A 16,286-nucleotide genomic window follows, 5' to 3' on the forward strand; every position below is an offset into this window, starting at 1 on the left:
AAAGAAAACCATCTTAGTCTCTCTAGTCTATCCCAGTAACTGTAACTCCTCATCTCAAAAAACATTCTAATAAATCTTTTCTGAACCATCTCTTATGCCTTCACATCCTTCCTACAACGAGTCAACCTGAAATGAGCACAATACACCAGATGAGGCCAGACCAGTGTTTCAAAAAGATTCAGCATGAATGACTTCACTGCTTTTATACTTTATACCTCTTGATAAAGCCCAAACTTGTAAATGCATTATATTTCAATGATTTCAACACATGTCCCAAGCTTCCTCTGCTCCTACACACCTTTAAAAACAGTCTTTTATTCTATATTGCCCTTCCTCATTCTTTCAAAATTCATTAGCTCACATATCTTCACACTTAACTTCATCTGCCCATTCCACTGACCTGTTTGTATCTTACTGCAATCTGTCGCTCTCCCTTTCACAATACCACCAAGTTTTGTGTCGGCTGCAAACTTAGAAATGGTGGTTTGTACATAAAGTTTAGTAGATAGAGGGGAACACTTCTATTTACCTTGCCCCCAGTCTGAAAGGCAGCCATTCACCATGACCTTCTGTTACCTGTTACTTGACCAACTCCATACCCGTTGTTATCAGTGTCCCTTTTATGTCACATGTTTCCGCTTCGATGACAAGCCTGTTATGTGGCACCTTATCGAAAGTTTTCTGGAAGTCCATGTGAATCACACCCACCACAGTACCATAATCAACTTCAACCAGTGCCTCATTGTAAAAATTTATCACATTGGTTACCCAATTTGCCCTTAACAAATCTGTGCTGGCTGGCTTTAATTAATTCATTTTCCTCCAGATCAATGTTTCCCTAAGCTTTCCCAACACTGATATTAAACTGACTAACCTGCAGTTTCAGGAATTACCCCTTCTCCCCTGTTTGAACAAGACAGTAACTTTTGCTACTCTCCAGTCTTTTGACTAATTCCGTATCCAAACATTGGATAACCATGGTCAATGCCCCGCAGTTTCCTCCCATGCTTCCTTCAAAGTACTAGCATGCAGCCTATGGTGACTTACCTAAATTCAGCCAACTTTCCACTACCTCCACACGATCAATTTTTAATGTATCTGGTATTTCAACTATCAGCTCCTTCATTATTACTTTGGCAGTACCTCTTCCCTGGTGAAGACAGGTGCAAAGTATTCATTTAGTGCCTTAACAGTGCCCTCAAAATCCATACACAAGTTCCTACTTCTCCATGTACTACCTTTTTTTATTTATATGCCTGTAGATAGCTTTTGGATTCACATTTGTGTTGGTATCTAATTTTTTCTCTTGCACTCTTTGCATCCCATTTATTTGCACTTGCCTTCTGATTACTTTGTAATCAGACTGGTTCTCCCTGGAATTCATAATCTGACAATTGTCAAAAGCAGGCATTTTTTTTTGCTTCATCTTTCTCTGAGTCTTTTTCATTATTTAGGGAGGTCTGGATTTGTTTGTTCTTCCTTTGCTCCTCATGGGAATGTGCCTCTACCATCTCTTCCTTCAAGGTAGCCCAATGTCCTTAGGTAGTTGTGCCTGCCGACCTTTGGTTCCAATTTACCTGGGCCAGATCCCAGTGAAACTGACTTTCCTCTGGTTAATTATATGTACTTTGACCTGCTCCTTCTCCTCTTCCATAACTAACCTAATCCTTATGATGCCTCAACATTGATTTCTCCAACTTCCGGTAACCCCCCCCCCCCCTTTGTCTTCTCTTATTCCTGTGCCTCCCTTCCCCCTGCCTTGATGACCTGCCCATCTCCTCTCCTCCCCTCCCCCATCCTTTATTCCATGGTCCTCTGCCCTCTCCTACCAGATTCCTTCTTCTTCAGCCCTTGGCCTCCTCTACCTCTCACCTTATTACATCTTCCCCTCCCCCACCCACCTACCTTCCCCCCTCACCTGGACTCAACTATCCCCTACCTGCGTGTGGTCCTCCCCCTCCCCCCACCTTCTTATTCCGGCTTCTGCCCTCTTCCTTTCCAGTCCTGATGAAGGGTCTCGGCCCGAAACAGCGACTGTTTATTTCCCTCCATGGATGCTGCCTGACCTGCTGAGTTCCTCCAACACTTCTTGTGTATTGTTCCAGATTCCAGCATCTGCAGAATTTCTTGTGCTCCTTATGATGCTATCATTGATCACTATCCCCCAAATATTCTCCAACAAAACTTTTGTATTCCTTAGAACCTTCCTTAGAATCTGCAATACCACCTTCCTCATTGGACAAGAAACAGAGTTTTAGAAAATTATCCTGAGCACATTTTAGGAATACTTCACCCTCTCTGCCTTTAAAAGTATTGCAATCCCAGTTTACATTGGGATAATTGAAGCCCCACCCCCACCCATCACCTTTCCTCCTTTCTGATTCTATCCTGAGGTTCCCAATCCCTTTGTAGAGCATAGAACACTACAGCACAGTACAGGCCCTTCGGCCCACAATGTTGTGCCGACATTTTATCCTGCTCTAAGATCTATCTAACCCTTCCCTCCCACACAGCTCCCCATTTCTCTATCACTGTAGATTAGAAGATTTTTATTTTCCATTTCTTTTTATCTCAGTACCTCCTATTTGATATTCAGAAGTTGTGGCAAATTAAATTCCTTGGCTCATTCAATATTTGGTTCTGTCTGATTCCAATGACCTTGAAGAGTGGACCATAGGAATTCAATGACTAATAATGGACAGAGGATTGGCAACTTGGAGAAACCTCTCCTTCTTCAGATATAAGATAAGAGATATTTATTTATTAGTCACATATACATTGAAGCACACAGTGAAATACATCTTTTTGCATTGCTAAGAATGTGCTGGGGGCAGCCCGCAAGTGTCGCCACGCTTCCAGCGCCAACATAGCATGCCCACAACTTCCTAACCCATCTTTGGAATGTGGGAGGAAACCAGAGCACTTAGAGGAAACCCATACAGACCCAGGGAGAACGCACAAATTCCTTATAGGCAGCAGTGGGAATTGAACCCAGGTCACTGGCGCTGTAATAGCATTACGCTAACTGCTATGCTTTGGCTTTGCATGTTTAAAATCATATTCCTCAGTTTTATTTTTGTATTTCATATCATCTCCATCTTGAATGATATTTATGCTTTTGAGCATTGTGAACTGGGTGCTATTTAAGTGTATTGGCACATTTTTTGGAACAGTGAACTTCTGCTGATCAAATAACCCATACTTCCTTTTTACACATTTCTCATTCAAATGGAAGTATACATTGGAAGACGTAAAAGCAAGATGCTTCTGTCTGCATTGACTAAAGTATTCTTGAACATCTTCAGTTTTCAACATCAAGTCTGGGTTTTTTCCATCAAGGAGCTGTTTTTTACATCCATAACGTTGCTTTGGCTTCTGTTTCACCTAGGAAAGGAAGACAACTTCAAATGTTTTTTCTGATTTTGCTGAAATATGAAAAAAGACATAATGTCAATAACATAGACATAGCAGATCAGTTCAGAGTTTAGTTAGAATGGATGATTCACTCCATTCAGTCCACATTGTTGCCTACTTCCTACAGGAGAAAATAATTTTAATCACATTTTTTCACCTTGTTCTCATTATCACTTGTATGCCATTTCCTTTATCCCCTTGTTCAAACTAATAATGAAAGATAGGCATGGTTTCTGCCTCAACTGGTAATACTGGAAGTAAATTTCACAACCTCACAGATCTGCAGGAAGTTTATCCGACTGTGTTCTAAACCTTTACATTTACACCTCTGTCACCTGTGTGAAAGGAACTTTTGAGCCCAGATTGATCTAATCAGCCATCTCCGTACACATTGCAACACCATAGACTAGATGTTATGGTCTTATTCGAAAACGAGTGACAAACAACATTTGACATTGTATCCCTCAACCATTATTTGCTTTTTTACTACTCTGACTAATTCTTATATAATTTGATAAATTAGTTCTAATATGTTGCAATGTAATTTGTGTTCTGTAAAAGGACCCAGCGTTGAAAGACCTTCATCATTTGCATTTGCTCATTGAAGGCAGTATTTTCAGTCTCTTCCTGCCCCGTTGTACGGACAGCTTTGTGATGTGTAGTAGTTTCAGTTGCACATTAATGAAGAGGCAGCCAAAGCCCATCTTATGTTGTTTAGATTTGCTCATGATTGCACTGTTACTCCAGCTACTCTTGTCAAGGTATAATTAGATCATGCATCAGCTTTCTCCCACAGTAGGCAATTAAACAGGCATGTTCCACATGCCTACGACATTGAGCATGAGTTAGCTTATTGTTTTGTGCTGTCGTGAGCATCAGGTGACCTGGAATTTTTGAACAAGTTCAGACATTTTAGGTCGAATGACTCATTAACGAAGTAGACCACTCTAATATACTTCTCCATATCATTTATACAATATAGGAGGAAATTATTGTTCCTTCAGCATTTCCATTGGTGTTGGGCCTATATCCATATAATGCCACTTTGCAGGATTGTACTTTGAGGGATGATGTATATGTACAATTCCATGGAGACCCAGACTTAAATATGTTTTATTTTACCGTCATCAATTAGAACTTAGGTTCTAATAACAACACACCCAAATATGTGAAATTTAGATTTAGCATCAAGCTACTGGTATGGATTTACAAATGAGGGTCTCTGTGTGAGGTGGGTATGGAGGATGGGTTTAATTTGAGACAAGTTGGGAACTGGAACAGTAGGTAGAGGTAGAGGTTAAGTCAAGTACTCTAATGGCAAAAACAGGCAGGGCAGGATAATGAACATGACAGGGATGATGGTCTGAAGTGTATTTATTTTAATGCAAGCAGAAAACGGGTAAGGCAGATGAGCTTAGAGCCTGGATTAGCACATGGAACTATGATATTGTACATCTTACAGAAATTTGGTTGAGAGAAGGACTGCTTAATGTTTCAGGGTATAGATGACAGAGAGGGGTGGGGGAGTTCCATTACTGGTTAAGGAGAATGTCACTGCTGCATTAGGAGAGGACACCTTGGAGGGCTCATCCAGCACGGCCATATGGGTAGAACTCAGGAATAAGAAAGGTACAATCACTATGATGTGGTTATGCTAGAGGACTCCCAATAGCTAATGTGAGCGAGAGGAACAGATATGCAGGCAGGTCATGGAAAGGTATAAAAACAACAAGGTTATTGGACTGGGTGAACTTAACTTCCTCAGAATTGACTGGAGCTACCTTAGGGCCAGGGGCTTAAATGGAGCAGAAGTTGTTTGGTGCATCCAGGAGAGTTTCTTGAAACAAAATGTAGATACTCCAGCTTGGGATGGGGCCGTACTGGACTTTATTTTGGGGAATGAGCCTAGACAGTTGCTCGATATTTTCGTGGAGGAGCGTTTTGGGAACAGTGATCATAATTTCATGTTTTAAGATAGTTACGGATAAGGATAAGACTGATTCTTGGGTGAAAGTGCTGTATTGGGGAAGGCTAATTACAACAGTATCAGGCAAGGGCTGGAGAAAGTAGTTTGGCGATGGCTATTTGAGGGTAAATCTGCATCTGACATATGTCTTTAAAAGGCCAGCTAGTTAGAGCTTAGGACTGGCATGTTCAACAAGGGATGGCAAGGTTCGGAAACATTAGATGACAAGGGATATTATAAGTTTAGGCAAAAAGAGAAAGGAAGCGTACGTAAGGTTTAGGAAGCTGAAATCTGACAAGGCCCTTGTGGAATATAAGGGAAGCAGGAAAGAATAAGAAATCAGCAGGGCTAAAAGGGGCCATGAAATGTTCTTGGGAAGTAGGATGTAAGGAGAATCAAGGCATTTTATGTGTACATTTGGGCAAGAGGGTAACTAGGGAAAGGGTAGTTCAACTCTAGGACAAAGGAGGGACTTCATGAGTGAAGCCAGAGGAAGAGGTCCTTTGCATTGATATTCACCAATGAGAAGGATATGAATGGTGGAGAGGATAGGGAGGAGATTGTTGATGTTCGAGGGCAAATTGATATTGAGGAGGAGGTGTTAGAGAGTCTTGAAAATCATTAGGATGGATGTTCCCAGGGCCTAATGGGATCTATCCAAGGATATTGAAGGGGGCAAGGAAGGAGACTTCTGGGGCCTTGACAGAGATCTTTGTATCCTCTTTAGCCATGGGCTTGGTGCCAGAAGACTGGAGAACATCCAATGTTGTCCCTGTGTTTAAGAAAGTCAACAGGGACAAACCAGGAAGTTATAAGTCTGTGACCCTTACATCAGTGGTAGGGAAAATGAAGAAGATTTTATTGGATAAAACTTATTCGCATTTGGAAAAGCATAGACTTGTGAGGGATAGTCAGCATGGATCTTTTGTAGTGTGGGTTCTGCCTCACAAACTTGACTGAGTTTTGTGAGGAAGTAATGAAGGTGATTCATGAGGCTCGGGCAGTGGATGTTGTCTACATTAGTAAAGCACTTGGCAAGGTCCCTCATGGCAGGCTGGTCCAGAGGATTAAGTCACATGGGATCCTTGGTGAGTTGGTAAATTGGATCCAAAATTGGCTTTTCCAACTGGAACTCTGTGGCCAGTGGTGATCCACAAGGATCAGCGCTGGGACCTCTGTTGTCTGTAATATATATGTTCATGATTTGGCAGAAAATGTAGGTGTCCGATTAGTAAATTAGCAGATAACATAAAAATTGGTGGAATTGTGAATCATGGGGAAAGCTGTGAAAGGATACAGCAAAAGATAGATCAGTTGAAACTTGGACAGAAAAATGGCAGATGGTGTCTAATCCCGACAAGTGTGAGGTGTTGCACTTTGGGAGGTCAAGTGTAAGAATAAAGTTTATAGTAAAGGGCAGGATCTTTAGAAGCACTGATGTGCAGAGGGATCATAGGGTGCACAGCTCCCTGAAAAATGGCAACACAAGTAGATAGGGTGGTAAAGAAGGCATAAGGTCTTGCCTTCATCGATCGGAGTGCTGAGTACATAAGGCAAGAAGTTATGTTGCAGCTGTATAAGACTTTGGTTAGGCCATATTAGAATATTGTGTGCAGTTCTGGTTGACGCACTATAGGATGTGAAGACTTTGGAGAGGATGTGGAAGAAGAGGACCAGGATGTTGTTTGGAATGGGGTGTATTAGTTATAAGGAGAGGTTGGACAAACTTGGACTGTTTTCTCTGGAGCATCGGCAACATGACGGAAGTATGTAAAATTATGAAAGACATAGACACGGTAGATGGAGTCTATTTCCCAAAAGCAGCAATGTCAAAATCAGAGGGCATAGCTTTAAGCTGAGAGGGGGAAAGTTTAAAGGAGATTTGCAGGGCAAGTTTTTACACAGAGAATGATAGGTTCCTGGAACATGCTCAAGCAACGTTTAGTGGGTATTTAGACAGACAGACGAACAGGCAGGGAATAGAGGGACACAGACCAGGTGCAGGCAGATGGGATTAGTTTAATTTGACATCATATTTGGTACAGACATGGTAGGTCAAAGGGCCTGTTCTTGTGTTATTATGTTCCAATGCTGAGAGCAGTTACTGGTCTGTCATACCCCCATCTCAAAGAATCAATCATCAAGTTTTCAGTACCATTTAAATTAATGTCATAAAAAAAAATTCTGCATCTGATCTGATTATTCATTCCATGCTACTTGTGGGAAGTCACTGTGTACGGACACTCTGCTCTATTTTACTGCACGATAACGGTTATACTTTAAGACGTTAAGTTTCTGTCCCCACTTCTGCTGAACCCCTGCCCAGTGGCATCATTAGGCTCCTAAACTATTTCAACAGATAGCCATTCTTGTAAAGGTGTAATGAGGTCTTGAATCAGCTATCTTCTCTAGGAATCTGTTAACGTGTCTGCTATCTTGAGCAGGAGCTAGCTCTGGTCTTTAAGATTAATGACAGAAGCATTTTCACTCGCAGAGGAGCTAGAGATCACCTACTTGCACTTGTAGTTTCCTGGACCGGCTGATTGGGTTTTGCTTCTTGTTTCTTTTCAGGGCACTTCTTGGTCACTGACATCTCTACAATAAAGCAAAATATTCTCTAAACTTATTTGCAGTAAATGATAGAAACAAAACAGATCTGAGCATTTTCAATGCTACAATGAGTCATTCATTCTCCTTGCTTCTTAACTCCAGTAAACCAACCTGAACCACATTCTACCTTCTCAGACTAATTGTATTGAAATCCAGACTCACTGTGGTCAAGGTTAACCCTATACCCCAATGGCAGGTGGGAGAGGTAGAGGACAGAGAAGCTCTTTACTACAGCAGGCTTCAAGCTGTGTGAGTGACCTATCTATGAGTGGTGGGACACTTTATTGTAACCTTTACATCAGACTCCCATTCAGCCATACATTGAGGAAATCTAGCAGTGAAATGGGAACTGTCTGCTGATACCAATGTAATTTCACTTTATAGTCATGGAGGCACAATGCAGAATCCAAAGCCCATCAATAGGATCAGCTACAATCATGTGATTGGTGCAAAATGTTGTTACAGATATAGTGGAAGTTATCCACCAAATGCATGTCAATTTAAAATGGTAAAATAGTTTATCAGAATGAAAGGACACATATCTCAGCAAGTCTAAAGCTAGTTGATTAAAGCAACTCTGGTAATCTGAATTCTTTGCAGCAAGAAGCCACAGAGAGAAAATCTACACAGTGTTAAATACAATGTGAACAATGGGAAATTGGGCTTACAAAGCACTTTTGCCACCAACGCCAACAATACAAAGCAAAATGACTTCAAAACAGAAGTATGGATAAACAGTTAGTGCAACAATATGGCACCAGAAAGCTCAAGTGTGGAAAAGATTACCTATTTCAATAAGCAACAGTACTAATGGGGTTTGACAAAGTAGATGCAGAGAAGATGTTTCCTTTGGCTGGGCGATCAACAAGCTGAGTTGCTGAGGACGTTACAGAAGGAGATCATTAGATTTTTCCCATATCACAGGAATCATGGAATATGAGGTTATTGCAGAAAAGTGACATGGGCCAAATCATCTGGCATGATTTCACTGAATGATGTAGCAGGGAGTCGGCTGACAGGCCTAGCCCCACTTCGATTTCTTATGGTTTTACTGTCCCTATGTCAATTATTGAAGGAAGATGAGAAATGGAGCAAAGACCAACAAAAGGCCAACAACTTAGGTAAAGGGCATCCGGGAAGAGGGATTTTATTAGTTCACTACGATACCATATATAGATAGAACAGTACAGCACAAGAACAGGCCCTTCAGCCCATGATATCAGCGCCGAACATGATGCCAAATTAAACTGGGCCCATCTATCTGCACGTGATCCATAAACCTGCATTCCCTGCGTGTTCATGTGCCTGTCTAAATGCCTCTTCAATGTCGCTTTCATGTCCACTTCCACTACCACCTGTGGCAGTGTGTTCCGGACATCCACCATTCCGTGTGAAACAAGACTTGCCCCACACATCTCCTTTAAACTCCGCCCCCCCACCACCTTAAAGTTACGCCCTCTAGTATTTGACATTTCTACCCTTTCATAGTTTTATAAACTTCTATCAGGTCTCCCCTCAAGCCTCCAACACTCCAGAGAAAACAATGCAAGTTTGTCCAACCCCTCCTTATAGCTAATACTCTCTAATCCAGGCAGCATCGTGGAGGACCTATCATGGGCCCAACTCACAGGTGAAATCATGAAGAAGGCACGCCAGTGTTTCTACTTTCTTAGAAATAAATGGAGATTCGGCATGTCATCGAAAACTCTGACAAACGTCTACAGATGTACAGTGGAAAGTATTCTGACTGGCTGCTTTATGGCCTGGTATGAAAACGCCAATGCACAGGAATGCACGAGACAACAGAGAGCGGTAAAATCAGCCAGGTCCAGCACTGGTACTGCTCTCCCACCATCGAGGACATCTACAAGAGGTGATATCTCAGGAACGCGATATCTGTCATTAAGGACCCCCGCTATCTGGGCCATGCCACCCTCTCCTTGCTCCCAGCAGGCAGGACATTCAGGAGTGTAAAGACCCACACCTCAAGGTTCAACAACAGTTTCTTCCCCACTGCCATCAGGTTCTTGAACCTATCTGAAAAACCCTGATATTATCTCAGACTATACTTCCCTCAATTTGCACCAATGACATTGTGTTTATTTTTGTCATGTAAATTATGTTTAATTTATGTTAGTTCATGCATATGTTAATTTATGTTAGTTCATGCTTGTAACGTACTGAGCTGCTGTTGCAAAAATCTAATTTTTGTGGCATTTATACCCTGGGTATGTATGTCCATGACAATAAACTTGAACTTGAATGAGCTTCTTCTGCATGCTCTCCAAATCCTCCATATCCTATTGCTAATGGGGTGACCAGAACTGAACACAATACTCCAAATGCGGCCTAACCAAAGTTTTATACAACTGCAATAGCCTTCCCTCTATTTAGCATTTTCCCTCCGAGGTCCAAACTTACCTTTATTCAAAAATACCTTAAAAGGTAAGGAGTTGTGATCACTGTTCCCAAAATGCTCTCCCGCTGAAATCCAAATGACCTGGCCAGGCTCATTTCCCAATAGTATAGCCCCTCCTCTAATCATAGAGTCATACTGCATGGAAACAGGCCCTTCAGCCTAACTGGTCCATGCTGACCAAGATGTCCAAACCTGTCCAACTGTCTCTAGTATGTCTATCTACGTTGAAGAAACACTCCTCAATTCACCGAACAAATTCTGCTCTATTTAAGCCTCTTGTGCTAAGTAAGTTAATATTGGATAATTTAAAGTCACCCACTATGATAATCCTGTTACTTTTATATCTTTCCATTATCCATCTACATATCAATTCCTCTATCTTGATCATGTTGATCATTGGGATCTCTTCTGGGGAAGGTATGACCTGTACAAAAGGGACGGGTTACACCTGAACTGGAGGGGGACCAATATTCTTCCGGGCAGGTTTGCTAGAGCTATTGGGGAGGGTTTAAACTAGTTCGGCAGGGGGATTGGGAACCCGAGTGATAGGTTAGAGGTTGGTGCATTTGGTGTACAAGTAGATGCAGTGTGTAGAAAGACTGAGGAAGGATAGTCGTTGAAAGGGCAAAATTGCAGTCTGTTGGATGGATTGAAGTGTGTCTATTTTAAAGCAAGAATTGTCAGGAACAAGGGTGATGGACTTAGAGCATGGGTAAATACATGGAACTACGATGTTGTGGCCATTACAGAGACTTGTGACAAAGGGCAGAAATGGCTGCTGGATATTCCGGGGTTTAGATGTTTCAAAAGGGACAGGGAAGGAGGTAAAAGACGTGGGGCAGTGGCTTTGTTGATCAGGGACCTTATCACAGTTGTAGAAAGGGAGGACATCCTGGAGGGATCGTCTACTGAGTCAGTGTGGGTGAAGTCAGAAACAGGAAGGGAGTGATCACTCTATTGGGAGTATTCTACAGACCCCCCAGTAGCAGCAGAGACATTCCTGGATTCCTTACACAGTATGTGGACAGGCCGACTAGAGGAGAGGCTGTACTTGACCTGGTACCAGGCAATGAGCCTGATCAGATTTCAGATCTCTCGGTGGGAGAGCATTTTGGAGACACTGACTATAACTCCTTGACCTTTACCATATCCTTGGAGAGGGACAGGAGCAGACAATATGGGAAAGTATTTAACTGGGGGAGGGGGAATTATGATGCTAATAGGCAGGAAGTTGGAGTGTAAATTGGGAACAGATGTTCTTTGGGAAGTTCACAATGGAAATGTGGAGGTTGTTTAGGGAGTACTTGCATGGGGTTCTGGATAGGTTTGTCCTATTGAGGCAGGGTAAGGATGGTAGGATGAAGGAACCATGGTTGACAAGAGACGCAGAATATTTTGTCAAGAGGAAGAAAGAAGCTTGCCTTAGGTTTAGAAAGCAAGGATCTAACAGGGCTCTGGAGAGTTACTAGGTCACCAGGAGGGACCTTAAGAATGGACTTAGGAGAGCTGGACGGGGGATTGAGAAGGCCTTGGCGAGTAGGATTAAGGAAAACCCAAGGCACTCTACACATATGTGAAGAATAGGAGGATGAATAGAGTGAGGGTCGGACCGATCAGGGATAAAAGAGGAAATGTGTGCCTGGAGTCACAAGAGGTAGGGGAGGTCCTTAATGGATACTGAAGTAAAATATTCATTCAGTGAGAGAGGCCTTAACGTTTGTGAGGATGGCGTACAACAGGCTGATACGCTAGGGCATGTCGACGTTGCAGGTTGATAGGGTTGTCAAGAAGGCATCTGGTGCGTTGGCTTTCATTGGTTGGGGTACTGAGTTCCGAGGTAATGTTGCAGCTCTATAAAGCTCTGGTTAGGCCACACTTGTGTTCAGTTCTGGTCGCCTCATTATAGGAAGGATGTGGAAGCTTTAGAGAGGGTGCAGAGGAGATTTACCAGGATGCTGCATGGATTGGAGAGCATATCTTATGATGATAGGTTGAGTGAGCTAGGGCTTTTCTATTTGGAGTGGAAGAAGATGAGAGGTGACTTGATAGAGATGTATAAGATAAGAGGCATAGATCGAGTGGACAGTCAGACACTTTCACCTGGGGCGAAAATGGCTAACACGAGGGGCCATAATTTTAAGGTGATTGGAGGAAGGTATAAGGGGGATGGATGTCAGAGGTAAGTTTTTTTTACATAGAGAGTGGTGGGTGTGTGGAACGCACTACTGGCAGAGGTTGTGGAGGCAGATACATTAGGGACATTTAAGGGACTCTTAGATGGACACATGAATGATAGAGAAATGGAGGGCTATGTGGGAGGGAAGGGTTAGATAGATCTTAGAGCAGGATAAAATGTCGGCACAACATCATGGGCCGAAGGGCCTGTACTGTGCTGTAATGTTCTATGCTCTAAATCATTTAATTCCTGAAAGAGAATATCGAAGAATTAAATAATTATGAGTGCATTCCAGAGGTTGATACTTTGGAGTGTGGAAGAAACAACACAAAATTCTACTGAAGTGAGTCAAGGAGTGACACTTTCCTTAAGCCAAGAAATAGAAACAATGCCAGTAGTACAAGTCCCTTTGAGAAGATCAAAGCAACAAAGCAGATGCAGTTCAACCCAGATATGGCAGATGCATTTCAACCCAGATAAGTGTTAAGTGGTTCATTTTGGTAGGTCAAATATGTCGGTGGAATATAGTATTAACTGTAGGACTCTTGGCAGTGTGGAGGATCAGAGGAATCTTGGGGTCCAAGTCCATAGGACGCTCAAAGCAGCTGCGCAGGTTGACTCTGTGGTTAAGAAGGCATATGGTGTATTGTCCTTCATCAATCGGGGAATTGAATTTAGGAGCCGTGAGGTATTGTTGCAGCTATATAGGTCCCTGGTCAGACCACACAGAGTATTGTGCTCAGTTCTGGTCGCCTCACTAAAGGAAAGATGTGGAAGCCATAGAGAGGGTGCAGAGGAAATTTACAAGGATGCTGCCTGGAATGCGGAGCATGCCTTATGAAAGCAGGTTGAGGGAACTCGGCCTTTTCTCCTTGGAGAGACGGAGGATGAGGGGGGTCCTGATTGAAGTGTATAAGGTGACGAGAGGTATTGATAGGGTAGATAGTCAGAGGCTTTTCCCCAGGGCTGAATTGGTGGCCACAAGAGGACAGAAGCTTAAGGTGCTGGGGAGTAGGTATAGAGGAGATGTCAGGGGTAAGTTTTTTACTCAGAGAGTGGTGAGTGCGTGGAACGGGCTGCCGGAAACGGTGGTGGAGGCTGATATGATAGGGTCTTTCAAGAGACTGTTAGATAGGTACATGGAGCTGAGTAAAATAGAGGGCTATGGGTAAGCCTAGTAATTTGTAGGGTAGGGACATGTTCGGCACAGCTTTGTGGGCCGAAGGGCCTGAATTGTGCTGTAATTGTTCTATGTTCTAAGAAATAATTTAGTAGGTTAAATCCCTTATTATTCAAGTCATTCATGTGAAAAGGGGAAACCAGTGTAGTATCTGTAAATGAGCGCAAAGATTTATATGTACATATGTGCAGAAATAGTTGGAGAGTTGAAAAAGTGAGTTGATATATTTTGGCAGTTTCCCAATGCACCTTTACATTTAATACTCCCTTCACTACCTACACTTAGTGTGCTATGATGCAAGTATATTACCATGAGAAGTAGCAGAAGCGACTGATAGTTGAATCACAAAGCATTGACTTCATGGTATTGATATTGATGCTATTGCTGTTGTAGATGCAGGCAGGTTCATAGACTCCAGATTAAAATCAATACGGTATTATACTACATATGCTGGTGTAGTGAAGTTACTTAATTTCCAGATTCATGTCCAATTCTGCCTTATTATTTGCTTGCTTCTGTTCTGAAATGGTTGGGGGAAGGGGGTGGAGTTGTCCTTAAAATCTGCCGTACCTAGACTCAGCACAAGGGGTTAGCCAACCAGGACCGAGTTGAGGAGAAATTTATTTATACAAAGGACTAAATTTTTGGAATTCTCTCCACTAGACTGTGGACTGTACATGCTCAATCACTGAATCTCAATACTGAGATTAAACCCAAGGAAATCAAGGGATATGGAAATTGGATGGGAAAGTACAGGATCAGTAATGATCTTAATGCATAGAGCAGGCTTAAGGCCCAGTATGGTCTAACCCTGCTTCTCTCTCTTACGATAAGTTCCAGGTGGGAGAATACCCTGGTAACAATATTTTATAGTCTCTACTTTTATAATTTTGGAACAAACTACCTGCTTCCTCAGCGTCAATGGGGAATAGGCAATCAACTCTAGTCTTGTCGTTGATTTTCACATCGTGTGATCAAATAAGAAACGTTGAAAGTTTCCAACTGAAAAGTGTCTGTATGTGGATGCAAATCTGTCTTGGGACCAGATAGCAATGTTGTTCATTTTCATTACTGATTCATGTATAGATATTGTGGACAGGAATACAAATCAGGACTATGCTGGCCTAGCGCCATCTTGTAAACTTCGATCAGATAAGTCCCCGGGGCCTGACGGAATATTCCCCAGGCTACTTCGCGAGGCGAGGGAGGAGATTGCTGAACCGTTGGCTAGGATCTTTGAGTCCTCGTTGTCCACGGGGATGGTACCGGAGGATTGGAGGGTGGCAAATGTTGTCCCCTTATTCAAAAAAGGTAGTAGGGATAGACCAGGGAATTACAGACCAGTGAGCCTTACATCTGTGGTGGGCAAGCTGTCAGAAAGGATTCTAAGAGATAGGATCTATGAGCATTTAGAGAATCATGGACTAATTAGGGACAGCCAGCATGGTTTTGTGAAGGGAAGATCTTGCCTCACAAGCCTGATATGGTTCTTTGAGGAGGTGACCAGGAAGATTGATGAGGGTGGTGCAGTGGATGTGGTCTACATGGATTTTAGTAAGGCGTTTGATAAGGTTCCACATGGTAGGATTCTTCAGAAGGTCAGAGGCCAAGGGATCCAGGGAGGCTTGGCTGTGTGGATTCGGAATTGGCTTGCCTGTAGAAAGCAGAGGGTTGTGGTGGAGGGAGTGCATTCAGACTGGAGGGCTGTGACCAGTGGTGTCCTGCAGGGATCAGTTCTGGGACCTCTACTTTTCGTGATATTTATTAATGACTTAGATGAGGGTATGGAACGGTGGGTTAGCAAGTTTGCAGATGACACAAAGATCGGTGGCATCGTGGATAGTGCGGAGGGCTGTCAAAGCTTGCAGAGGGATATTGATAGGACGCAGAGCTGGGCTGAGAAGTGGCAGATAGAGTTCAATCTGGAGACGTGTGAGGTGGTACACTTTGGAAGGGCAAACTCCAAGGTGGAGTACAAGGTTAATGGCAGGATTCTTGGTAATGTGGAGGAGCAGAGGGATCTGGGGGCTTCATATTCACAGTTCACTGAAAGTTGCCTCACAGGTGGATAGGGTAGTTAAGAAAGCTTATGGGATGTTAGCTTTCATAACACGTGGGATCGAGTTTAAGAGCTGCAAAGTAATGATGCAGCTTTACAAAACTCTGGTTAGACCACACTTAGCGTACTGTGTCCAGTTCTGGTCGCCACATTATAGGAAGGATGTGGAGGCATTGGAAAGGGTGCAGAGGAGATTTACCAGGATGCTGCCTGGATTAGAGAGTATGGATTATAGGGAGAGACTAAAGGAGCTAGGGCTTTACTCATTGGAGAGAAGGAGGATGAGGGGAGACATGATAGAGGTATACAAAATATTAAGAGGAATAGATAGAGTAGACAGCCAGCGCCTCTTTCCCAGGGCACCAATGCTCAATACGAGAGGGCATGGCTTTAAGTTAATGGGTGGGAAGGTCAAGGGAGATGTCAGAGGGAGGTTTTTCACCCAGAGAGTGGTTGGTGCAT

The 16,286-nt window shown here is 42.9% G+C and overlaps 1 protein-coding gene across 13 annotated transcripts in view; it reads right to left on the minus strand.

Annotated features, from left to right (window-relative positions):
- Positions 1 to 2,714: 2,714 nt before the first annotated feature.
- The window catches only part of LOC127571716 (histone H1, gonadal-like), a 59,856-nt gene continuing 46,284 nt past the window's right edge, over positions 2,715 to 16,286 (minus strand). For 11 of the 13 annotated variants that reach the window (XM_052018352.1, XM_052018341.1, XM_052018342.1 and 8 more), the window contains 2 exons: positions 7,895 to 7,975; positions 2,715 to 3,425 (listed from right to left, as the gene is read on the minus strand). In XM_052018352.1, the coding sequence (XP_051874312.1) occupies positions 3,385 to 3,425; positions 7,895 to 7,975 (122 nt within the window). In that variant the 3' untranslated portion in view covers positions 2,715 to 3,384. The remainder of the gene's footprint in view (positions 3,426 to 7,894; positions 7,976 to 16,286) is intronic. The other 2 variants (XM_052018349.1, XM_052018340.1) reach the window with 1 other exon arrangement.

This window comes from Pristis pectinata, chromosome 6 (assembly GCF_009764475.1).
Source record: "Pristis pectinata isolate sPriPec2 chromosome 6, sPriPec2.1.pri, whole genome shotgun sequence".
Taxonomy (NCBI): Eukaryota; Metazoa; Chordata; class Chondrichthyes; order Rhinopristiformes; family Pristidae; genus Pristis; species Pristis pectinata.